This window comes from Pleurodeles waltl, chromosome 7, assembly GCF_031143425.1.
Source record: "Pleurodeles waltl isolate 20211129_DDA chromosome 7, aPleWal1.hap1.20221129, whole genome shotgun sequence".
Taxonomy (NCBI): Eukaryota; Metazoa; Chordata; class Amphibia; order Caudata; family Salamandridae; genus Pleurodeles; species Pleurodeles waltl.
Window position 1 is genome coordinate 1,292,808,180 of NC_090446.1, and position 27,009 is coordinate 1,292,835,188.

The 27,009-nt window shown below is 42.6% G+C and overlaps 1 protein-coding gene across 6 annotated transcripts in view; it reads right to left on the reverse strand.

The window, feature by feature from the left end:
* Nucleotides 1-27,009, reverse strand: part of LOC138246189 (scavenger receptor cysteine-rich domain-containing group B protein-like) — a 390,419-nt gene that overhangs the window by 195,899 nt on the left and 167,511 nt on the right. For 5 of the 6 annotated variants that reach the window (XM_069200523.1, XM_069200524.1, XM_069200522.1 and 2 more), the window contains 2 exons: nucleotides 23,625-23,936; nucleotides 9,439-9,606 (listed from right to left, as the gene is read on the reverse strand). In XM_069200523.1, the coding sequence (XP_069056624.1) occupies nucleotides 9,439-9,606; nucleotides 23,625-23,936 (480 nt within the window). The remainder of the gene's footprint in view (nucleotides 1-9,438; nucleotides 9,607-23,624; nucleotides 23,937-27,009) is intronic. The other variant, XM_069200520.1, reaches the window with a different exon arrangement.

A 27,009-nucleotide genomic window follows, 5' to 3' on the forward strand; every position in this document is an offset into this window, starting at 1 on the left:
GTGTGCCTCTGTGTGGTGGGGTTGTCTATTGCTGTGCTCTCTGTCTGTCACCTTCGTCTATAGTTTTTGGTCGTAGTGGTTTTTGGGTGATGTGGGTGTGTGTTTTATATTGTATTGGGTGTGTGGGAGTGGTGTGTGTATGTGTATCAGGTGTGTGTATTTGGAATTGTCCAATGTGGCGATGTTTTGGAGATGTGTGTGTATTTTGAGCGCGGTGGTGTGTACCGCCAATGGAATACTGCGGTTGAATGACCGCCGCGTGGATTTGTGGTTTGTGATAGCATGGGCGTGTTTCTGTTGGCGTGACGGTGGAGGAATTGTTTTCGCCAGTTTATCACTGACCTTTGTTGTGGCGGACTTGTGTGGGTGTCTGAATTTCGGCGGATTCCATGCTGTGGGTCATAATAGCTGTGTCGGAATTCTGCGGCCGCGGTGGTGTATTTGCGGTCTTCTGCACGGCGGTAAGCGGCTTTTACCGCCAATGTTGTAATGACCCCCTTAACCTTTTGCGTGGTCTGTCCTAGATACAGTAGTCCTCAGGGACACAAAATCGCTAGATGACGCCCTGTGTATTGCAATTGGTGAATTTTGGCAGCGTGAGAATATAGTTTTTGTGGCAGAATTCTGTGATATTGAAGGTCATTTTGCATGCTTTGCAATTGCTACACTTGTGGTGACCGACTACAGCTGGTGAACCCCATAGTGTGTTTGCATTTTTCTTAGGGGCCTGAGGGAGGGGTGCACACGTGAGACTGTCTTTCAAATTTCTACCTTCCTTGAATGAAAAAAGCTGAGCATCCTGTGTGTGTAAGTGTTCCTTAATCAGTGGCCAATATTGGAGAATTATTTTTCGGAGATGATTGCTGGCAGGGTTATAAGTAGTGACACAAGCAAGCCTGTTGTTTTCTGTTTTGACTCGTGTGGGTACCAGGAGGGCCTCCCTATGATTGAACCAAGCATGCTTCCTAGCTCTTTTCACTAGTCTCTTAGGGTAACCCCTTTCTATCAGTCTTTTGATCAAAAAATCAGATTCCTTGAAATAATCTATTCTATTCGTGCAGTTTCTCCGGATTCTGAGGAACTGTCCAAAAGGGAGGTTGTCTCTAAGACCTCTCGGGTGATGACTCAAGTAATGCAGAAGTGTGTTTCTGTCAGTGTGTTTGCGATATAGTGTCACATAAAGCTTGGCCTTTTCTACTCCTATTTTCAGGTCCAGAAACAGGATACTTTTTTTGCTCGACTCAATGGTGAATTGGATATCTTTGGATTGGCCGTTTAGCCATACATGAAACTCATTTAGTTGAGTGGCAGAGCCCTGCCAGATCAGTAAAATGTCATCAATGTATCTAGACCATTTTCTCACATGGCCTAGAAAAGGGTTAGCTTGACTGAAAATGTGTTGTGTTTCATATTGAGCCATGTAAAGATTCGCTAGATTTGGTGCAAAAGTAGCACCCATGGCCACTCCCTTGGTAGAAAATGCTCGGCCTCCATATTGGAGCAGGCATACGGAACTGTGATTGGTTCAGGATCCAACCAATGAACAAGTGGTTTCTACGTCCTGCCCATTTGTTAATATCCCTACACATGAATGAAAGTTCATCCTCGTGATTAGTCTCTAGTTGTTCCACTCGAAGATTTCCACTAATCATTTCATCCAATTCTATTTTAAGCTTCATCACATCCACCATTCTCTCCTTCAAGATGATTGAATTGTTCCCTGACTCACTTCTGTACTCCCACTTTCTCTGGATGGGATACTTTCATTCAAATATTTTATCCAATCATCTATCTCCTTTGTACTGAGAGTTTGAGTCATCACTGGAATCTTAGGCATAGTCTTATTTTCCTGAGCACCATTTCCACAATTCAAAGGCAGTTTCCATACAGATGTACTAACATCAAACAAACCAAGATTTCAGTACCAACTATACAGGAAATAAGAAACAAAACAGATTTATACTCTGTTTGTGCTCAATTTTGGCGCTAGACTAGTCTACCGTCTTTTTTACGCTAATTCAGCACAAACTTAACTCCATATTTATATTTTTACGCTAGTCTAGTCTAGCGCCAAAATATTGGAGTTAAAGTAATTTTTTGCTAACATTAACCTACCTTGCGTCAATGAGATGCAAGGTAGGTGTTCCTGGACAAAAAATGACTCTAAGGCCCAGGCGCCTTATTTATCCTCCCATGCAAAAATTGTGCACGGGAGGTAGGTGGCCCTAAATAATGGTGCTAAGCTTACTTAACACCATTATTTAATGCCTGGGTCAGGGCAGGCAATAGGGGGCCTGTGGGCCTATTTCTATGGTGGAACACCATGGAATAAGTCCACAGGTGCCCTCCTCAGGCCCCAGGGACACCTCCATCCACACCAGAGGGACACCAGGGGATGGAGGACCCATCCCAGGTAAGTAGAGGTAACTAGAGGTAACTATTTGTGATTTATTTTTAAAGTTCCATTGGGAGCTCTGAAATGGGCCTCCATACATGACACTGGGTGCAATGGCCATGCCCAGGGGACCCTTGTCCCCTATGCTGGCCATTGGGGTGATGTGCATTTTTGGTGCAAAACCCCCTTCTCCCATACCGCCACCCTCACCCGGCTAATGTCATTTTCCATGGCGTTAGCCCACCCTTTGCACCGGATTGCGCCATTCCATAAATAAGACTCCCGGCCGGCCTACTGGAATGGCGCTAGCTGGCGGTAAACTTTTTCACACAAAACTGTATACTAGTATAAATATGGGCCTTGTTGCTCAGAGTTCAAGCCTTGGTTCTCCTGTCCAACCCTTCAGCCAATATCTACCCAATTTTAACAATCTACTGGGTACCCTTAAAGGATGTGAATTGTGATGTTTGAAATAACATAGAGTGTCAGCACCACAGCAAGAGAGATGTGTGTAGCATAGAGCCACATCAGTTAAGCAATAAATAAACAGAAGTCTGAATCTCTTTATATTTCGAAAGGTCAATCTTGTCAAAGGACAAAAAGGGTCTGAATGTCTAGCTAACTAAAACATTCTTATCCTCTCAAACTTCAGACAGCTGACATCACCACCAGTAACTTTCCATAGTCTGTGCACAGTCGTGAATGGTGTCCTTTAATTAGGCCTTTCATCTTTCAGTTCAGCTATCAGGATGACCTTGGATTTGTTCTTGTCTTCAGGAATCCGGAGGGGAGTTCTCCTTCACCGCTCGTAGTTAACACTCCTGTCCTTGGTGACCGTCACCACATACCCCCTTATATGTTATGAACAATAGGTTTGTCATTAAAAGAAGGCTTCTTTGAATGCACCTGCAAGCAAAAAATACACAGCAAAGCAAACTTTCACGTTGAAGATTATACACAAGAAAATGTTTTTCAGACCTCTTCCCCAGCTTAATTCACCCCAACTCTTGATGCACATTCAAATACTTGATTATGTGTGCATTTCACCTAAACAGTATAAATGAGGACTAACTATGAAAACTACGATTAACGAGAAAATCATAATATTCATTATTGAATAAAACTGCATATATGTAGTTTGCATATGATCATTCTATATTTCTACTCAAAGGCATTTCAGTTCATTATTTTCAGTTTCTTCGGTTATGTGGATACATCTAAACACACACATATAGGTTGTGAGATGCATTTTATTTTCTCTTTCTGGGATGCCTAAAGGCACGGCCAAGTTGTGCTTTCTCAGCTTTGAAATTGCATATCCTTCCAAAACACCAGGTGTGGGCCCCAACTCTCAAATGTAGCACATAGAAACAACTATAGCCCAGAGAGGTTTCATGCTCCTACCAAAGTTGACACTGACAACACACAATGCAACTGCAGGTAATGGGGATAAAGAAAACCCCATAATGATTTTTTTATATGGGCTTCCATTTCCAATGCACAGGACACAATACTGCCCGAGAAAGACCAGCCACCAATCTTCATATCAGTAGTGCCCAGGTGAAAAAATATCATAATGTTTCCCACAGTATGATATGTACCTATTACTTTGGGATTTCTTTTCATGATGGTAGGCAAAACGTGCTCTTGACCTATAAAATAATCAGATTGCGTTGGGATAAAGAGGCCAAGTCTAATTGCATACCATGAAGAAATGAACCACAAGTTAAATAAGAGGTGCCCTTTAAGACATAAGACATAAGGAAATATTGATAGCTCTCCTATACCAAGGAGTTGTTATCCACTGCTTGTCCATCATGGGCATCAAAATGTCCACGGTACCTAAACTAGGTGGTACCCACTGTTTGTTCATGGACTATCACACATTGAGCTGCCATACTCAAAGAAAATCTGTATATGATGTCCAGGTGTAATGACTAATTGACCCTGAAAGAGATATCAGACCATACTGGACATTGGCAGTAGGGATTGTTGCCATTGGCAGCAATCCAGCATCGCAGTCCCTGATGGCTATCACCTTTGGAGGTCGTGAAGACTGCTTCAAAAGATTTAATCAGGGATACAATGAAATGCCTATAGAAAGAGCACAATGTTGTTTCCAGTATATATATATATATATATATACATATATATATATATATGACAGGTTGTTGGAATTTTGAGAATACAATATTGAAGAAGTCAGTGCCTATAGGTAGGTATAGATTTACTATTCTTCATCAATGTACAAAGATATGGAGTTAGCTATAGAAATGTTCTACATTCCCGGCTATATTTTGGCCCTTGATATTTTGGTCACAATATTATGGTCACTCAATAATCTTTCCTCAATAATCCAGATATACTTCTGGAAGACAAGTTTATAAAATACAATACGGTAAAACACCATTGGAAAAGGTGGGTAAAGTTGTAACATCAGCGGAAAATCAGGCTTTAAAATCACTTTTCAAAAATCTAAGAATAAATATTCTAACATTATCCTCCTAGTGTGAAAACTTTCAAGTGAAGGAAAGGGATGAGCCAATGTTATCCTACAGGCTGTATGCTTGATCTTTTTCTGAAATGTTATCATAAAGACACTATGCCCAACATATTTATTGTGAAAAGCATATGTTAAAGTCAATGAGCATTATCTTACATGGAATTTCACATATGACCATAGTAGGCAGTGATTTTGGTATTGCTTACCTCCTGTGATAAACCCTGGACAAACACAATTTCCTCCGTGAGAATCATTGTTATACGTTCATAACAGAGATTGTATTTTGTTGACCCAACTATAATTCTGGATTTCTTTCAAATGTTATCAGAAGGTGTCTGATGGTTGCCTTGTGAAAAAGAGTACACTGAAAACTGTAGACCTGCACTGGTTATGGTAAAAGCTACAGGTCTGATTGGTGTACTGGAAAACGTCATGTCCGAGGTCTGGTCTTCTTATTCTGAAATATTATGACAAAGGCAATTGGTCTTGCTAAATGTTTGTGGAAAAAAATAGTTAAAGCCTGTAAACCTTAAACGGTTGGTATCACACTGTGAGGCAGACTATAGACAGGTATTCATGTAATGCAATCCAATTATGTCATGTAATGACAGGTAAGCATGTAATCTCACAGATGGTTATAGTATACAAGGATTTCGGTGTTGGCCTCCCACTTTGACAATCCCAGGGTTTTACATTGTGATGATTCTTGTTAGGCTCTGTTGAGAGGAGGTGCGTATTAATTTGTAAGCTATCTTTTTCTACATGTTTGTAATTTTATAGCAGTGTGCATGATGATTGTCAGTTTATGTGCACTTGAATAGGCCAGTGATGGGTAAGGTGTAAAGCCAAAGGCAAATGGTAAAGGCTTCATCAGTTCATTGGGAAAAGTAATGCTAGATTTCATGGGGTGGATCTATTTATTATGAAATGTTGTGACAAAGTCAATTCCAGACTTACATATTGAGAAAAGCATGTGTTAAAGACAACAGACTTTGAAAGATGCAATCTGCTAAAGCCTGAATGCAGGTATTTTATTACATTGAGTTTCCCAGATTACCTTGCTAAACAAGGGTTTTAGTGTTGATGGTTAACCCTAACAAAGCATGAGAATAGAAAATATGAACTACAACAATCTGGTTGTTGTTGTCTGCCTCTGACATATCCCAGGCGGAGAAGATTAGCACTATAATATTTCTTGCTAGATTTTCATCTTAGTCTTCTGACAGGATCTGACAATCATTAAATAAAACATCGCAATATATATAGTGACATACATATAGAGCCTTTAGGTCATCTTTGTTCTGCTGTCGGTCTGTCTGAGTGCCATTTACACTCTGTTTTCATCAATGGCATCAGTATGACATTGGCTCTCTTGCCCCATGAATGACAGCATTTTCCGATCATATGTGAACATATACGTGACAATTAGTGTGCTTCAGTGTCAGGGCTGGTTGGCCAATCCATTACTTTTCATTATTCGCCCTTTATAGCCCCCAATTCATTTTTTTGCTTTTCCTCTTTTTTTATTTAAATATTTCTTAAGGCGATACTACAGCTCTCGAAGCAGTGCTAATACGTCACTTGCCTGCCGCTTATTTCATCTGCAGATCACTACATCCCATGTGGCCACTTCCTCTGAACCAGGAAACCAATATGGAAGGCTGTTGTCTGTAGTTTATCACTGTTTTACCATTCCAAAATGGTCAACACGTTAGTTCTAAATGTGGCAGCCATGCTTGAACTTTAAAACAATTATAGATTATTTACAATACCTCTGCAAGATGGATACACACTGTTATGTTTAATTTCATTGCTGCATGTAAATGCTCACCATGTTTAGGTGGCAGCAGTTTTTTTTCTGCTTTTATTCTTTTCATTTATTGTGTACATGTTGTTGCATATGTGTGTGTTTTATTCTGATTGTGTCAGAAATTGAATGCAAGACTGAGTCAGTGGATGGATGAATAGATGTGTGAGCGCAAAGAGGAGCAACAGAGTACATGTATAATGACTTTTTGAGTGCCTAAATCAATCAGTGACACAAGAGGCACATTCATTAATGAGTCAGACCTATTGGCATTGCCAGTGCTTGTTAATTGCTTAATGTTAATGAAGGCTGGTCGGTTTGCGGCCTCCCACATGAGTCTTGAGATACCGAGTAGGCTCATCCTGCCTCTAATTCCTCTTTTGTTTTACTTTTTCCTAACATGGTGGTCAATATACTGTATTGGAAGTGGAGGGAGGGGCACAAGAAATATTTCAGTGACTTCCAGCCAGTCAGCACAGAGTATTCACAAACCCTCTATGGAATTGTAAGCCCTCAGTAGTTGGTGGGATAAAAAGGATCCTAATGAAATGCTAAACCTTTATTTTTTAATCCATATGGTTCACAGATTAATGGTCCAGATATGTGTAACCTATCCATGCTCAATCCAGAGCACGTTTAAAATGCTATTTTTTCAAAAATCACTGCATGGATTTATACCAAGCCAAGCAAAGACATGGTTATGAGTAAAGCTCTACTGTCATGCAAAGTTTTGTGCAATTCTGTTGAGTTATTTTATTGAGGAACAAGCAGGCTGTTTCTCTGCACATATTCTGCGATGCAGGGCCAGGCCAGAAGCTAGACCCTAACTCCCACTCCAGTTGGTTGATAATCCTGCACAGCAGGGTCTGACCATCAGCCTTGGGTTAGGTGCAGAACTTAGCTATAAACCACATGGTGTTCCCAACCCCACTGTGCATGGCCAAAAGTGGTGCCAAGACACAGTTGGCTGCCTTACAGCCAGGTGAGGTACCACTTCAATCAGGAGCAGTGAGGAAACACAGTGTGGTTGAATATTTGCTATTGTGTATTGAAATATAGAACATTTTTGGCTTCTCATTTTAAGGCAGTGTTGGCACTTGTTGAAAAACCTTTCTGAGAATCGCCTTGCATTAGGAGCAATCAAGAACTCAGGTTGGCACAAACAGCCTCAATCACTAAACTCAGATCTTTCAGTACATTTTTAAAAATACAAAGGGCCTTATTTAAAGTTTGGTGGACAGGATCTTCACCACATGCATGGCAGGCGCCCCATTAACCATATTATAAGTGCACTGTAGGTTATGGCACTTGTAATACTGCAGACATGGTATCCATAACATTTCACAGAGAAACCTGTCCGCCAAACTCTAAATAAGGCCCATAGTTTTCATTCACCTTCACTATCATTATATTTTTAATTATTAAGTGATTCTTGGTCGTTGAACAGTGGAAAACATTGTCAAACACACCTCAATATTTGAATCTGGGTATTTTAGGCATTTGAAAAAAATACAAAAACAATCTCTGCTACTGTAAGAATCTGACAGATGTAATGGTATATTGTTTATGTACATCTGTCTCCTATTAAAAAAGTTACAAATGGAAACCTTGTAGCTCATTTCTGCTCTTTCTCTACTTGTGTTCACTATCTATTAATTTCCGTGATTCATTTATTTGGGAAATCTTAGATCAATCTACAAATGACCCCTTGTTGAATTCAGAATGTTACCTACCTTTCATCAATTTATATCTTTTAGGGATCGGCAGTGAATTTTGCACTAGTTTCCCCCACAAATTACAAGTAGAACAAATGCTGTCTGTTTTCTTTAGCGCCTTGCTGGTGCACAGAATTGCAGACATTATTTGTTTTTTTCTCATACCTTAATATCCTAATAAAAAGTATAAACAGTGTGTGACTTTTGTCCCAGGCACACATACACAGCTCCTTCCTTTCATGGAGGGAGAAGTATTGTTAGAACCACAACAACAGAAGAGATGTACAAGGAAATGGGGATGGGAAAAAGTCCCTTCCCACTGTTTAGTCCACTTCTGTTGGTGGGGTGAGAGGGATTTTTTGGAGCTCGGCTTCTCCTAAACCTACCTCTCCCCTCCTCCTCTAGAAGAACTGGATCATGCCTATAGGTGTAGCTAGAAGTAGTAATAGGGACACTTTGTTCTCCCCCAGCCTAAAATGCATCCTCATGCACATTTTGGGCACAAGGTAGTATTTTGCTCTGAAATATAGCACAAATAACAGTAGTTTTGCGAAAAACAGCTGCTCGCATTCTGTTTATTCATTTTCTTCCCATGGTCTTACTTGAATGGACATGGAATGACGGAACAAGGCATAATTGCATAATTTTGTAAATTTAACATGCCAAGCATAATGTGAAATGCCGGAAATTACTCAATATTATGACAGTGTAAGGAAAGTATAACCAGGCACCACCTTTTGATCTAATTAATTAATTAGCTCTGGCTTAAAGCTACTGCTGTAAAGCCTCAGAGAGTTTACTATTTCAATGTTTGTGACATCAATATTTTTGTCACACCAACTTCATGGATGCCACAGAAAATACAAGTATCTTACAACACCAATGTCCTTATGTATCAAAATTCACTTCAAAAGTCTAATACCTAAGCATGTTCTTCACATGATTACAAGAAGAAATAGGAACTTCGAAATAGTCTTATGACATGCCCTCCTGTGGAGGTTCTCCCAGCTGCTCCTACCTGTAGCAGATTCTTCGGATTGTTTCTGTTTGGGTTCCAAAGGTTTGACAGTGATATGTGGCTGAGGAGAAGTTGGGAAGAGCCTCAGCAAGGTCTGAGTAGCACTTTCTCTCTGTCCAGCAAGAGATCGATTGTGGTCTTCAGTGGGTTGTGACACTGAGAGTTCTTCTAGAAAAAAAGATTTTTACATGCAGTGTTACAATCAACATAGCGGTGCACACACCACCTTTAGCAAGGAATGCTGAGATAGCTCTAAACTGCTTCCATGCACTATGCTGAGATAGCTCTAAACAATTTTCATGCACTATGCAAAACAGAACGTTGACCACAGAATATTGACACAAGTGTGCAGCCTTAGAAGAGCCCCATTTGCTTTTAATTATGAGCAGAGAGCATCATCCATGTGAATGCAGAAGCAGTGAGCACCGTTTTACTAAAATCCCCATAGTTTGTAGGGTGTATATATTAAGCCAGGGGGGGTAGGGGGGTTGTAATCCAAATATTGTGGGCAAAAAATGTAACTGTCTTAATTCCTCGCAATGGATCAAAATGTATTAAACACTGTCTGGATCATGATTTTGCATACCTCTGATATCATACTGGCCAATAACATAGCTCAAAAATAATGCCCCAGGGATGAAATATGTCTAAAGGTCACATAATTGAATCACAGTCAATCTAGTCAGTCAGGCATCCTATTAAGGGCATTTACATAGTCCCAAAGATGTGTGCATTAAAACACTTAATACTGTAATACTTTGAGACCTAGGCAGCAAAGATCTATTTAAAAACGGACTTCATATTAATTAAAGAGCACATTCCTAAATTTATTACATGTAGGCACTATGAGAAAGTGGGTTATTTGTTGAACTTGATGACAATCCTCTTCAACTAATAATGGCAAAATTCCTTACTAGGTCCAGTGAAGTCTCACTGAATTTAAACCTGAATAATTTAAACCTGAGTTCAAATCTTGATAGCTATAGGACAGAGCAGGCAAGCTTAACCTAGGGAAATGTGTAAAAAACGTATCAGTACCATAACAGTTCAAAAATAAAAAAACACACCACAATAAAAATCACACTCCAAGATATAAAAACTAGAAGGGTCCAGGGCAAGTCCAGTTGGAACTGGTCAGCTGAGCTCAGCAGAATCTTGGACTTCTTGTAGCTTTTGTGTTTCAGGAGTGCAACAGTAGGCTAGCAAACTACCCCCCATGGAGTTCACTCATCAGTCGTAGGTACAAGTAATGAGCAGGTCCAGCCCTTGGGGTTTCACTCCATAGGTTCAAAAGCAGGTGCAATCTTTCTTCTGTCTTCCACAGGTCCATAGGTGCTCTGAAAAAAGTACCCAGGGGTGCCACCTCTATGCCTGCCATTAGCTTGTGGAAGGGGGAAAATCCCCGGCCAATAGGGAAAACATTTCCAGGGGCAGCTTTACCCACTTTATCATACTTTCCTGTGGGTTTGGCCCTACATAATCCCACAGTGCCTTGTTCTACCAAAATCCAACATAGCAGAACATTTCTTCACAAGGTCAGAACTCTTGGCACACCCCTGAGGTGTGTCTAGGAAAGTGAGGAACTCCCCCTGCACACCAGTTCTGGAACAGACTTTGCCCTCACTGGGATTGGCGCCAATCTAGCTACTCGGAGAATGACAGTAGAAGGTCTAGGTGTGAGTTACGTCTGCTTGTGTCAGTTTATGGCCCTTTCAAGCTTGTTTAGTTGGTGGGCACATCCCCGTGCCATCCTGTCAGGTGGAGACCACATCTCTTCCCAGCCAAGGCCCTTTTCTTAACTTTCCTGGTAGCCATTCACATCTCTCAGCATGCTGCCTGGGGATGACCTGTGAAAAGGCTAGGAGAGACATTAATTGGAGTCCTTGGACCATGGTTCTAGCTATTCCCAAAGCTAAGTTATGCATTATGCAGTGTTATAATGTGACCCAATGCTTTTATAAGGGAGAGCACATGCCTTGCTAGAGTAAAAAACAACGTTGGAGATTTTTCACTACCAGAACATGTAAAACTTAAGAACATGTGTCCTACTTTTTAATTACCATGCACCTTTCCCTAAGGAGACAACAGTGCGTCATGGTCAGCCTAAGGATGATTCTTGACTTGCAATGGAACCGGATGATCAACAGAATAAATGACAGCACACAGAATGCAAAAATGGTTGACTATGGTGCATGCAGAGAGACGGCACTCAGTCACACTTGCCAGGCAATGAATGAGATGACACAGGTCATAGACAACATGGTGGAAGTACACCAAAAACATCTACTGTGCTGGTTGAAAATGCACTGAACTGCAGAACCTGTGTGTATGGGTTGAGTATATTATTGGCCATAAATCCCCCCAAGAGTAACATGAGGGCTTCAGTAGTGGCTGGTGTGCAGGAGCCTTCTGCCATTCTGCATCTATAATGTGGAGCACCTCTGAGGCCTTTTGAATTTGCTGTGCGCAGGGTACTGGAGATGCTTTTGCTTCATGTGTGTAGACTCTATTGGCTTCTTCTGGTGTTAAATCAGTTTGCTATTTGGCCAGTAGTTGTGTCATTAGTAGAAATATCAGTAATTGCAGTGGTAGCTATTGCAGGAGTAATTGAAGTTGGTGCAGGATTGGAAGGATGAGTTCCATTTTATAGTATGAGACAGATCTATAGCAGGTCAGCTGCCTTCAGTGGCTCTACTTCGACCTTGCATAGGGCGTAATGCAGGCTGCATCTGTATTCGATCACTCTGATGGCCCATCAAAGGTGCATCATCTCTATATGAGTGCCTGTAGGAAATCTGCCTTTCCTGCTTGATCACCCCACATGTTTTCATCTTTCTCTAGGCCTTTTTTGGTGGACTTAGAACTCTGTACACTTTACCCCTGATACATAGGAGTGAAGTGTCTGTGCTCCCCCTTTAAACATGGTTAATTTGGCTTACCCCTGATTGACCTATTTATCATGACTACAGGTCCCTAGTATATGCTGTGGTAGATGCACCTAAGGCCTGGTAGTTGAATGCAACCTTTGACTTGAAGCACCCACTGTGCCATCCACAGAGTGGGACTGAAAAATATGGCTTCACGTCTATCATGTGCAGCCTGACTGAAGCTCCTGAAAAACCTGTACAAACATAAAGTTGATGTGTTCCTCTGGTGACTAGCGTCAAGAAGCTATTTTCATGGGCAGGATTTTAGCTGAAAAGTACTAGAAAATTTCAAAGTACAGATTATAAACTTTAGTCACTTTTTACAGGAAACAGCTACAAATGTCTATTTAGGAAAAAGTAACTTTGAGAAATGCACCTTTTACCTGCCTGAATTTCCAGTCGGCTAATTAATATTAGCCAGACAGCTGGTCTGCCAGTACTTGACCTTATTGAGGCATGGAACAGCACGATAGCAGAAACAAATGCCCGAGTGTGGGGAGGTAATTTTCTTCCTCTTGCAGGATGACTAGTTGGGGTGGAACCGGAAACTTCATGAACTTGCAAAGGGCCTCCCATTCCGCAAATAAACTCAAGATGAGACCTCGGGAAGGCAAACAGTTGCTCCCACAGCAGGGAGCACTCCAAGAGCAATGGAAGGTAAGCTACCTTGCCCCTGGAAACCTTTGCTCTACAGTAAGGGAGGAGCCAGGAGCCACCCACTAGCTAGTGCCAGCCATAAATATGTCACCCCAAAGCACCCTCCTCAGAACAATTTCTGGACCTGCTGAACATCAGAAAAGGACTGAAAGCTACTTGCCATGACTTGAGAGGAGTTCTGAAGGACTGGACCTGTTCTTTCTTGTCCTCAAGTCAAAGAATTGGACTTCAAGGGTTAGTGGGCTAACTGCGTGTGTTGCCACAGGAACAAAACAAGTTGAAATAACACTTTTTTCTGATTGACCAGTCGCCTTGTTAAAGCTGGACCGGCACTAGACCCTGCATAAGGTCTTTACTGAGCCAATTCCTAAGTCCTAAGAACCCCCCTGAATCCCAGATGCCATAGGTGAAGAGTTGAGGTAAAAGAGGCTTACCACTGCAAAGTTTTGGGATGTAGACATATTCTGACATCCAGATGCCGTTGGATTGTGAAAAACCACCAGAGCTGATCTGGAAAGGCACCAAAATCACTAAGCTGAAAAAACAGGTTGGTCACGCTTGAAGTTTCTCCACCAGAGCTGATTTGGAAAGGCACCGAAATCACGGAGCTGAAAAAACTGGTTGGTCACGCTGGGAGTTTCTCCACAGAAACAAATCAGTTTCAGCAGGCCCTCGATGAGAAGGTATAGGACCCCTTTGACCTCTTGACAGTCTGCTGCCTTGGCCCGCTAAGAGATTCTGACTTCGATTTTGTAGACTAAGTCCAATGGTAAAATTCTTAAACGGGCCATCCCGCGTGGTTCATCCAATCTCGGAACCCATTGCGGTCAGCCTCATAGTGCACCCAGGGCCCGGTCTACTGCAGCCATGTACTGGCATTGGTGCTTAGCACATTTTAGTGCTATTTTTACTTAAAATTTTAAAAAACTGACACGTTAATTTCATGAGATTCTTCCACGTCAGGGTCTACCTTGTGCCAGTCATATGCCTGAGGAACAATTCTTATTCTTCTGTTCAAAATATCCTAGACCTAGAACTAGGTGGAGTGTGCCCATGTGTTGTCTTCTGGGAACGACAAGTCATACAAAGGCTCTCAGAATTTGTAAAAGTGATTCTACAAATGTGATAGTACCTACAGTATGCAATTTTCTTTTTGTGACTTCATTCATTAGACACAAAGGCCCTCATTTTGACTTTGGCAGTCTTTTTGAAAGACCGCTGAAGCTGCTGCAGCCAATAGACCGCCAGTGCTGGCGGTCTGCTGACCAGTATGTTAGGAGTCATTGGAGGACTTCCGCCCATTTATGGGCAGAAGTCCGACTCCAAAGAGGCAGTTGTATCGCCAGCACCGCCACACCAGAAAGACTCCGCCTGCCATATTACGAGCCGTAATACGGCTTGGCGGAGTCTTGCTGGCGTGGTGGTGCTGGCCATGAAAGACCACCAAGACCCATCCCCTCCCGGATGACCTCTTTGACGGAGAAGGTAAGTGATCGTCCTAAAGGGGTCAGGTGGGGAGTGTTGGGTACATGTGTATGGTGTGTGCGTGTATGTGTGGGAATGGGAGTGTATGAGTGCGTGTTTGTGAGTGAGTCAGTGGGGGTGTCTGTGTGCAAGTTTGCGGATGAGGGGGGTGCATATGTGTGAGTGCGGGTGTGTAAATTGATGTATACGGCTGGGGAGTTGTTGGACCCTTTCTGCAGGGTCACCCCCAAACGTTTTGCCTTTCTCATACTCTTTTTCTAACCTCATTTGTGCTGGCTTTAGGACTCTGCACACCTTACCACTGCTAATCAGTGCTAAAGTGCGTATGCTCTCTCCTTAAAACATGGTGACATTGGCTCATACCCAAACGGCTTATTTAATTTACTTGTAAGTCCCTAGTCAAGTGCACTACATGTGCCCAGGGCCTGTAAATTAAATGCTACTAGTGGGCTGCAGCACTAGTTGTGCCACTCACATATGTAGCCCCCTAACCATGTCTCAGGCCTGCCATTGCAGGGCCTGTGTGTGCAATTTCACTGCCACTTCGACTTGGCATTTAAAAGTAATTGCCAAGCCTTAAACTCCCCTTTTTCTACATATGTCACCCTTAAGGTAGGCCCTAGGTAGCCCATAGGGCACACTGCTATGTAGATAAAAGGCAGAACATGAACATGTGTGTTGTATATGTCCTGGTAGTGTAAATTTCCTAAATTCGTTTTACACGTGTGAGGCCTGCTCCTTTCATAGGATAGCATAAGTGCTACCCTCATATACTGTTTTAGTGGTGAATCCTGATACAAAATCCTGCTTAATGGTGAAGTTGGATTTTAAATTACTATTCAAGAAATGCTGCTTTTAGAACGTGAGCATTTCTCTACACTTAAATCCTTCTGTGCCTTCCAATCCATGTCTGGCTAGGTTTAGTTGACAGCTCCCTTGTGCATTCACCCAGACAACCCCAAACAGAGAATGCTCAGTCATACTTGCATACATCTGCATATTGAATGGGTCTTCCTGGGCTGGGAGGATGGAGGGCCTGACACTTACACGTAAAAGGACAGTAGCCTGCCCTCACACAAAGGACTGCCACACACCCTATTGGGACCCTGGCAGAGAGAATGGAACTGAAAGGGGACCTTGTGCACTTCTAAGCCACTCTTTGAAGTCTCCCCCACTTCAAAGGTACATTTGGGTATTTAAGCAGGGTCTCTGACCCTACCAAATCAGACACTTCTGAGGTAGACACTTCTACCTCACAGACACTTCCTGGAGAAGAAACCCTGAACCAGAACCTGCAACCTGCCAAGAAGAACTGTCTGGCTGCCCAAAGGACTCCCCTGGACTGCTTTTCTGAGAAGGACTGCTGCCTTGCTGTTCCCCTGCTGCCTTCGCAAGTAGAAGATCGATGCAGCGCCAGCGTTGAAACCAGAAATTCTACGCACAGCCCACTGGATCAACGCAAAGCTGAGCCGGAATGACGCAGCTCGACTTCTTGAGAGGAATCGACGCAGCACCTGTGACTTTGTCCTACACGCCCAGGATTTCGACGCATCATCCCCAAGGCGTCTGAAAACCCTGCAACCCTAAGAGGATCCCAGTCTACGTGCCAGAAATTGACACAAAGCCTGCCCTGGGTGAAAACTGAACGACGCATCATCTCTGTGCACCAGAACAATCGACGCACACCTCCCTGTTTTCCATGCATCTCCTCCTCTGCGATCCCTTGCAGAGAATTTGAACGCAAACTAGGTACTTTGTGCTTGCAAGAGAAATGTGTTGCTTTTTAAGAACTATAGACTCTTTATATCATTTTCTAAGTGATATTTCAACATGTACTTATTGAATCTTGATCATTTTGACCTGCATCCTACCAGATTAATATTATATATTTTTCTACACCCTGTGTGGTGTATTTTGGTGGTGTTCTACTGTGTTATTGCATGATTTATTACACAAATACTTAACACATTGCCTTCTAAGTTAAGCCTCACTGCTCAGTGCCAAGCTACCAGAGGGTGGGCACAGGATAATTTGAATTGCATGTGACTTACCCTGACTAGACAGAGGATCCTTGCTTGGACAGGGGGTAACCTGGCTGCCAACCAAAGACCCAATTTCTAACAGAAGTGTTTGTGGGTGCATGTATGCGGTGCAGGGGGATGCCTGTGTGAGTGCGAGGATGCAGAGGGGGGAGAGGCTTGTGAATGTGTGTGTGTATGTGATCGAATGTGAATGTTGGTGTGCGTGTATGTGTGCGTGAATGGGGGTGTGTGTCTGCCTGCATGCGAGTAAATGGGGGCGTGTGTCTGCATGTATGCAAGTGCGTAGGGGTGTCTGTGTGAATGTATGAGTATGCCGAGGGATGTGTATGTGAATGCATGTGAGCATGAAGGGGTGGAGGGGGTGTTTGCAAGTGTGTGGATGGGTGGGGGTGTCTGCATGTGTGTGGACGAGTGGGGATGGGTGTGCCGGCAACAGGAATGGGGATTCCTGTCATCAGGTGGGTTTCTGCCAGGGTTTTTGTGGCAGGGTGACGGCCACAGAAAGCATGGCGGGCTGCAGCGTGGTAATCCAGCTGGCAGGCTGAGGTTTGCCGCTGGGTTGGAGGTGCTCACGGCCGGCCGTGGTGGTGCAACCGCATCTGCCAAACCCCACAACTGTCACAACCTACTCATTGTCTGTGTCTGTGTCTATGGCCCACTGGAAATGTGGCGAGGTCTTTGTTCTTATAGGTTCTGCCTTGGCCCAAGTAGGGGCGACCCTTTCTGGGAGCCACGGTGCTGCTGATGGAGGGAACGCCAAAGGCAGTCCATGCCCTCCAGAAGGAGTCCCTGAGGGAAAAAAAACCCAAAGGGGAAAAAACCTAAATAGGAACTCCTGGAACAAAAAACAAAAGGTAAAAATAAATCTGAACAAAAGGCAAAAATGACAAAGAAAAAAGCTGGAAATCATATATCTGACGCAGAAGAACAGGAGCAAAGATCACCACCCAAAAGAAGTGTTACAGAGCAAAGAGAACAGGAATCACACACCTTATATACCCAAAGAACAGGAAGTGACTGGCAGGAAATAAAAGACACCACATTGGATTGGGAACATAACATAGAATTCCATAGTAAAGTCACCATGTTAAGTAAGGTTTCAAAGGCATGCAGGGGGAAGGAAGGCATGCTGGGAAAGAGAAAAGAATCATGGACATGAAAGAAGGGCATAAAGTCAGGAAGAAACGAGGAAGCCAGAAAAGAAGAAAGAAAAAGAAGCAGAAGGTAAGTGGGGGAAAATGGAGAGTGGGGAGAGGCAAGAAACTAGCGGGCGCATTACATCATTACTGTATTGAGGCCCCATGCCCAATTTGGGGCCTCAATAAAGATAATAAATTGCAGGGGCACAGCACGTCATACCGCCGCGCACCGCTGCACGTGGCGCAACAACAACTCGTGATTTACCGCCGGATCCGCAGCAGTAAGACCGCCATGGCGAGGCTGGTTCTCTGATGACCGCCAGCCTCGTACTGAGGGCCAAACTGTCTACTCGATTACTAATGAGATCACCTATGCACTTAGCCTGATGAAATTTCATTACTGGCCAGTTCGTGCTAATCGAATCTCAATGAATAAGAGCAGTGTCTTTTCTTGTAATTTTACTGAACTTTTATTGATTTTTTTCTTGTTTAATAATGATTTATTGCAATTGTAGGTTTGTAATGTATTCTTTATCTATTTTGTATTGATTTTCTTTTTATGATATGTTTTATAAGCTTGTTGTTAAGTGTTTCACGAATACTATGCTTGATCTGTCTATAAGCTTGGAAACCTGGAATCAGGATATGTCCAATTCCCTTTAATGGATTTTTGTTGTTTTTATGTAATTTTGCTTATTACCTTTATTACTATCTCCTGTGTACCCAGTTTCCCAGACAGACTGAAAAGGGTGTCATCAGCCTTGTCTTCAGTGGCCAGCATGGAATATTTACTGTCACTTGAAGTCGTGAGTGAATATTGTCTACTTGCATAGTGTGTTGTGGAGGTGTGTTCAGATAGTAAGATTTTAAGAAACAATTTTAGCATCAAACATATAAAAGGTGATGGGAGGAATGCTTGCAAATAGTCAAAACCACTAGCAATCTATCTGTAGTTTGGTCAGGAATGTTGCCATTGGAGCAGAACTAAGACTGTATTCCATATGGCTGGGCAAGATGGGCAAAACAATGATCGATTGGGAATGCCTACCTGAGTTATTGTCAGTGGCTGAATTTAATTTAAGCATCCCACTATCATTTTTTTCTTACAGTTGTGGCATCAGCATCAGTGCAATCTGAGAGCAAGGAAGATGAAAAACATTATGCAGGAAAGAATAAGCTAGTACTGCACACCTACTAGATGCTAAGACAGTGTATTCTTTGTGGCAGAAGTAAATGAAGAGCGCTAGTGCCTTTTCTTGTTGTATACTTGTGTGCCGTTGATGCTTACCCTTGAGAGAGAAAAGGCAGTGATGCTCTAGAGTCAATCTTTGTTTTTCACAGCTGCTTGTTTGTCTGGCAGAGGATGACAAGGCATGCCACATAGTGTTTGATTGCAGTAGTAGCATTCTTCCTGACAGAAGAGTGTGAGAAACCTATTACATCCCTCGTGACCCAGTAGCATAGTATTTTAGTATGCATAGGAGCTTTCTCTATGAGATAATGGTATGAACTATGTTTTCTTTGGTCATCTTTTGAGGTGAGACTTTATGAGGTGGAGTTTTATGGTATCCTTGAGACTTCAGCAGCTCTCAAGGTATTTCTAATCTATGTAGTCCTCTATCTCTTTTTCTAGTGTGCTGTGCTCCTTCTTCCATGGTATGCTACAGTGTGTCATAAGGAGCCAGTGAGGAATACAGCATGGCCTCCCTGGTCTCCTTTGGAGCTCTGGGTTTACATGACCCAACCAATCCTTGCTGTGCTCTCATGCCATTTTTAATTTAAAATGCATGAGAGCAAAACATTGATTAGTGCAGGGCTGGGGTGCTTACAAGACAGAGCTGGGGTGGGACGATTGAAGGGCATAACCAATCACTGTGCTTTTTTAACATTAAATCCAGAGTGATTGGTCATGCTTCCAGCAAGTTGATGCAATGATGATGCTTTTCCCATCATGCCCAGCACCAATTACAGTGTTGTACAGGAAGGGAGTGGAGAATAATAGTTGCCTCTTGGGATATGCGTCCTGCAGGTCTATTACTCCATGTACTTCGTAACAGGCCTGCCTGCTGTTTGTGGCCATCCTTGACTGTGCTTGGAGGACTCGGCACTGCATCATCATTTCAAGGACGGCCTCAAACTGTGAGGCTCACATTGGAGCTAGGCAGCTAATTTAGTACCGGCGCAGGTGAGAACACAGGGATGCGCCGTATTCTTGTAAATACAGCACATACCTGCGTTCTGGAAATAACGCAGCTTGGCACAGCAAAATTGCCTGTGACACCGAGCTGCGCCATTTCTAGTAAATGAGGCCGTGAGTGACAATGTCAGCAAAAGGTTAAACATGTAGCGATTCAAGGCTGCCTCCTACGAGGCTTCAGGAAGATGTTGAAGGTTAAACATGTAGCGATTCAAGGCTGCCTCCTACGACGCTTCAGGAAGATGTTGAGGGATTATTGTTTAAGAAATCAAAGCACTGCATAAGAGGAAGGATAGCAGAGGAGCAACAGCTGGGCAGAGAATGTTATTGGAGGGAAAGTTAATGAGCAGCTCGTAGGTAGAGTGCATAGAGAAAGGAATGCTTGGAGACAAGAACAGAGAAAGATTACAAAGAGGATGTATAGCAGGGGAGGAATAGCTGAGATGACTGTACTGGAGAGAAAGGTTAGATGTGCAGCACAGAGGTAGAATGCATTGAGTATTTAATGGTGACAGTCACAGAGACTGCAGAAAGAATGGATAGCAGAGGGGAGGGGCGATGGCAAAGAGGAATGTTAGAACACGAAAGACTGTGGGCAGCAGAGCAATATTAAGAAACCGCATAGATGACGAATAGCACAGGAGAGACAGGCAGCAGATAGGAATGATAACAAAGAAAAACTGTGAAACACTGCAGGCAGGGAGGAACAGTAGCAGAGGAAAGACACAAGAAAGAGATGAAGGTTCTTCAGAAAAGAAGAGTAGCAGAGCTAAGAACAAGAGAGACAAAAGAGAGAAAATTTTGCAGAAAGTCAAACTGCTGAGAGGGAAGACTGAATAGACAGACTGAGAATGCATAGAATAGATAGACATCAGCAAGAGATTATAACAATGAAGCGATAGAGCCAAACCAGAGAGAAGAAGAATGTCGAAGAAATGTAGATACAGCCAAGTTGCAAACAGCACAACACTCTTTTAAGGCTAACTGTGTTGTTCCTAAGTCTCGTCTCTTGTATTATTTCCTTTAATGTGTGAAAATAGTGCAGCAAATTGCACCATTTCTTCAAAACATTCTCCCCCAAGGAAGTCAGACTTGTTTTGTTCACTTGCCCACGTGATCTGTGTTACACTTAGGTCGTCATTACAAGCCTGGCGGTCTTTAGACCCCCAGGGTCGCGGTGGCGGTCTGACCGCTGCCAGATAGGTGGTCCGACCGCTTTGGCAGCGGGCTGACTGCCACATCACAACTGTGGTGGTTGCGCCACGGGTGGACCACCAGCATATCCAGTTTACACCCACAGGAGGGACTGGCAGTGCTGGCAGTCCTAATCCTCCAGGGCAGCGCTGCAAGGAGCACCGCCCTGGGGATTACGACCCCCTCTCTGGCAGTTTTCACATGACGGTAGCACCGCCATGTAAAGGTTAGCGGAGATGGGGTGTTGTAGGCCCAAATGGGCCCCTGCACTGCCCTTGCACTTGGCATGGGTAGTGCAGGGGCCCCTATAGCCAGCCCCGTCGTGCTGACTGTGAACAGCGCAACAGGTGCTGGTGCACCCTACGCACTGCAGCATTGCCACAGGCTCAATTATGAGCCGGCGTCAATGTTGTAGGCTGTTCCCCGCTGGGCAGCCGGCGAAAACATTGTTTCCGTAATGGGGCCTGCAGGAAGTTTGGCGGACGGTCCTTTCCGTCCTCCAAACTCATAATGACCCCCTTAGTTATTTACACCCCATCACTTTCATAGTTCACCAGCCCCCACTGGTCAGGAGGAGCCCATTGGTTGAGACTGAGATCTTCGCACAAATTCTGTAAATCCTCATAGTGAATAGTAATCGATTTGGACACGGAGAAGGGTGTGAAGTTACCGGTAACAGATGTGCTGTGTAGTGGCTGCAGGTGAGTGGCTAAGGGTGGCATGCCATCTCAAATTCTTTTGTACTGTAATGCTAATGTGACAAGTCTGTAATTCTTGTATCACTTTGATCTGTATTATGCCAAGCTTGTTACGTTTTTGTGTGTTAACTTTCCTATTAAAAAAAGCAGTCTTTCGAATCATGTTGGTTTTGGTAAAGAATTTGGCAGATCCTGTAATATTTATTTATAAATGTTCACTCCTATTATTTTCTATCCTATTTGCTTATTTAGTAAGCAATAACTCAAAAGTATAGATCAACAATCTGACTTCAGCATGACATTTTTCCTAGCCATACATAATATGGCCTCTTCCCTGACCCAAAAGTGAAAAGAATAACTTACCTGCCATCGCTGACCTACGCCACCAACCCTGCATTCCTTTCCCCTCATGCAGCTATACTTCCTGCTTTTAGTCAAAGCACACAAGCAGCGCTGCACTGACAGGCCCTCAAAGACAAGCTCTCAGGCTGGCCGGGATGAACTTTATGATATAGCAACATTGGATAACGAGTTTTATTTTCGACTGTTGACGTCATAGAAGTCAGGGTCAGACTGGGACTGGAAACCGGCCCGGGCAGCAAAAGAAAAGTGGAATTCGTTAGTGATTTAGATAGCTAAAAAGGTGACCCATGTTTGCAAACTGGGGCAGTTTTGAACTTGTAAAGACACAATAAATAAGTGTTTTGCAAAGTATGGAAGACTGTATGGACTTGAGCTTACTGCAGGCAATGTTTGTTTTAATATAAGGGAAATCGACAGTAAACATTTGGCCACCAGGCCAATAAAATAGGTTTCGGCAATGCTTAATTGCCCTATAGGCCTGTCCGACCCTGATAGCAGTGAGTAGCCAGATTTCGAATCTGGTGTAACCGGTAGTGAGAGCCATACAGAACAAAGTCACAGCATCCATCCGTGGGATGGGAGTCTTGTAGCTTTCAGATTTATTGTGTAGAGAATTGTTTTGTAATTTGCTTACACTTAAATTCGTGATTTGCTTTCAATTTAGGAAAACCATTACACTCTAAAGGTTTAGGGTGTATTATGTGGCAAAGGGTACACCAATAAACTGCTACAGTGCTACAGAATGGAAAATAATTGTTCCTAAACGTGTAAAATAAGGCACATTTCATGATGTTGAAGCGTAACAGTTCTGGAATTTCTCATAAAATTTGCAGCAGCACACCAAGATGATGTCAAGGTGAATGCTCATTTGCTCTGCTCGAGGTTACATGCATGTGGAGTGAGTTTTAGTAAGATCGATATGTGGTTGTGTTATTGGGTTCTGAGGGTAATGGCCATCTGATCACTCAAACTAGTGATGTTTTTGGGATTATTTCAATGGAAAACTTGCAATTCTTGCATATGGATATAGCATAATGTAACCTGTACGTTTATAAAGCATGCGTTCACCCTGAAGGGTATCTTGGCGCTACAGATGTTTACTGTTGTACAAATCAATGGTACCAACTGTATTGACCTTGGAAGAATGTCAGATCGACCTGAGCTGCTGACTTATAAACCTGCGATTGCGAGCTCAAATACAGATCCCTGCACATGCATTAGACCACTGGTCCACCGTAGACAGGGAATATATATTGTGTGTATGGTTAATCCCGTGATTATGATTACTTTATATAACTATGTATGTAGTGTTTTCGTTGTTATATCATGATTATTTTCTTTCATTCTTGTCTTTGTATTCTTTTTCAGTAGTTCATGTACTTCTGCACAAATTATATAAACAGCTTTGGCAAACGTTCTGTAGAAACTCCATCAATAAATAACCATAAATAAATGAACAGTATAGGTAATAATACTATAATTACCTGAACAAACAACCCCGGCATCTTCTCCATGGCCGCAGTTATGCTTCCCCAAAGAAGAAGCAGTACAGTGCATCAAGGAGGACTCGTTTCCCATGCAGTTCACCTCATCCAACCATATAGGACCCGTACCTTCTCCAAAGAAGGCACGACCAGGTGCAGACAGTGCAACACCACATCCTAGTTCTCTGCAAACCACGTGAGCGTTGATCAGACCCCAATGGTCATCACAAACAGTTCCCCAAGTGTTTTCATGGAGGACCTCCACCCGTCCAGCACAGCGACCTGGCCCATTTACAAGGGTCACCCCCATACCTATTGTGGAGGAAAAGGAATGGATTAAACTCTGGGTGGAATCTACAGTCGTATGCTAATGCTGACAACTGAAACAGTGGTAATACCAGATACTATGCAACACGACTGACCACAGTGGTCTATTAATAAAACAGAAATCCAATTAAGTTAACCCCTAAAACAGTTCCTGTATGACATTGCAAATATGTGCAGGGAGAGAAGTTATTGTACAATCAGATTACTCTTCCTTTGCAAGTCTGTGGTAGCAGGTAATTTTGCATATGAAAAAGGGTACTTACCTGTAACACCAGTTGTTTATCAAGGGTATCTTCATTAAGCTACAAACCCTTCAGGGCAGATTTATGAAAAAGTCACAGAATGCACCGCCCTGTATTTACTATTTACTGACATGAAGCATTCCTGCTCACTTCCTGCGTTGGTGAACTCACTGCTACCTAACACCAATGCAGGCACCCTTGCCCTGTGTTACAGGCAGGATTTTTTTGCACAAGAAGAGACACCTTCCTGTACTAAAACAATCCCTTGAGGCAGAATGCAGAACACGTAGAAAGAGGAAATAACGAGGAGAAATATTTCTACTTGTTTTGCCTCTGTTGCTAAGGGATACCATTTTGATGCATTCTCACGTTTACAAGGCTTTCTAATTCTGGGAAAAATCCATTGGTTGATGCATGAAAACGCCTATCCTCCACCCATGGATTACCTTCCCAATGCAGAGTAACACAAAGCAGCAATTTGCAGATCCTTTCATTACTTTGGATTTACTAAGTCATTCAGGACCACACAAGGTATCTTTGTTTGACTTAGCAAATCCCACTCAAGCCCTTGCGTTGGGTTACGTGATGCAAGGGCAACACAAGGGCTGGGTAAATATGTCCCTGAATATCTCTACATTTGCATGGAATCCTGGAATACATTTCAAAAGGAGATGAAAAAGTCTACAAAATAAATCTACAACTAATACCTGCGTAAATAAATTTGCTTTCCATTTTATAATATTCAATACAGAAATTTGAGAAATATTAAAAAAATTTGAATATGATCAGGCATTGACAAAGATCTTGATATTTGTAAAGAGCACATTCACATGCCCTCTAAAAGCTGCAATTGCCACTTTTCTGATGAAGGCTGCAGTATCTTAAGCTGCTTTATGCAGTCCTTTGAGCAAGACACAAGTGTGTTGCTATAGCTGCCTGAAGTACCTTCAGCTGTTACTTTAGGATTAATAGGTGTCAACCACTGTTCTCTTAATACAAGGATGCCAGAGCATTATGAACAGATCACATACCCTTGAGTGATTCATTTTGTTGAGAGCGGGAAGAAACCCCAGTAAGAAATTCTCAACTGTGCTTTCACAAAGGGCATGGATTCAACGTATAAATGCCACATAAATGTCAATAATTCCAGATTGGAGGTGTATAATATCTGATTTGCATACAATTATTATAGTTTACATAAATATGAGTCAACATGATCCAAAATGGACCCAAGGATCCATTTTTCTCCAAGACAATTGCACAAAATGCAACAGAACACGAACAGCAGCAGCCAACAGGTGCTAGCACTTGCTAAGTTTGCTGTTCCTGTGCTCTTTTGGTAGGGATCTTGTGCTGAATTACTCATAATTACATGAACATGCTTAATCAAGTAATTTTTGGTAAATTAAAAATAGCATCGGCAAAATTCTCCAAATTTCTCAGATTACTCAAGCGTAATTAGAATTTCAACTAGGCAAAGCCCATAATCATCAAAGAGAAGCATTTTCACCTATGTCAGTAGAACTGAAGCTAGGATAGTAAATATCACCTGTCAAATATTAGCACTTACACCTATAACTTGGACTGTTTTTCCTGACATGGGTAGGTTTAGAACTTCTATTGTTCTCAGAGTAGAATGGGTAGCACCACTGTCAACAAAAAATGACAAAGGAAAGCCATCAACCTCGCTATCTATAATGGGTCCGCTCTGGTCTACCCCCAAGGCTGCACCAAGTACGCAGTCTTCCTCCCTTCTCAGGCACCATCAGGCTGACTGTTCAGAGACAGGGCTTCCACGCAATTCAAACAAAGAACACTGCTGGGAAGGAATCACATTTGTATTCATTCTCACACCCTAATTTAGATTTTGTTAAGGTCCAACAGCATTGTGATGTGGCATTGGGGGTTGTGGGACTTGCATCACCGGAGTTTGGCGCACATTAACATTTTGACTCCTTGGTCCTGCACACCATGCATCTGCACAGTATTATTACTCTGCAAAGGCACAAAGCCTGCATTTTGAAACTGAACTGATTTGCTGGATTTAAACAACATTCTCTCTTCCAATGGGTTCCTACATATCCAGTTCATTCAATTTCCATAATATTATGAATTAATTCCTTAGTTTGTGTTTTGATTCCTGGGATTCTCATGTCACTAATGTCCCTTTCATTGAAGCACTCAGTAACTCCTCTGTAAAGTCTTTGTCTTATTCAAGTCCTCTTCATATTTTTGGGCCAATTCTGCTAATTTATCATGAACTCGTCCTGCCCATTTGGTAATATCCCTACACATGAATGCAAGTTCATCCTCGTGATAAGTCTCTAGTTGTTCCACTCAAAGATTTCCACTAATCATTTCATCCAATTTTATTTTAAGCTTTATCACATACACCATTCTCTCCTTCAGGGATGATTGAATTGTTCCCTGACTAACCTCTGTACTCCCACTTTCTTTTGATGGATACTTTCATTAAAATCTTTTATCCAATCGTCTATCTCCTTTGCACTGAGAGTTTGAGTCATCACTGGAATCTTAGGCATAGTCTAATTTACCTGAGCACCATTTCCACAATTCAAAGGCAGTTCCCATACAGATGTTCCAGTGGTGGGCAGTTTCTAGCAAGTACCTATAGATGTACACCCAGTCAGATTCAAAGATGTATCTGCACTCGCTACAAAAGGGGTACTTGCATGTGTTGAATCAGAGCAACAAATTCTTTAGTATAGGGACTAATGAGAACTCCACTCTGTCCACCAACAGTTTTTGGCACAGCCAAATTAAAAGTGTTCTTTCCAGGACCTTCAGATTTATAC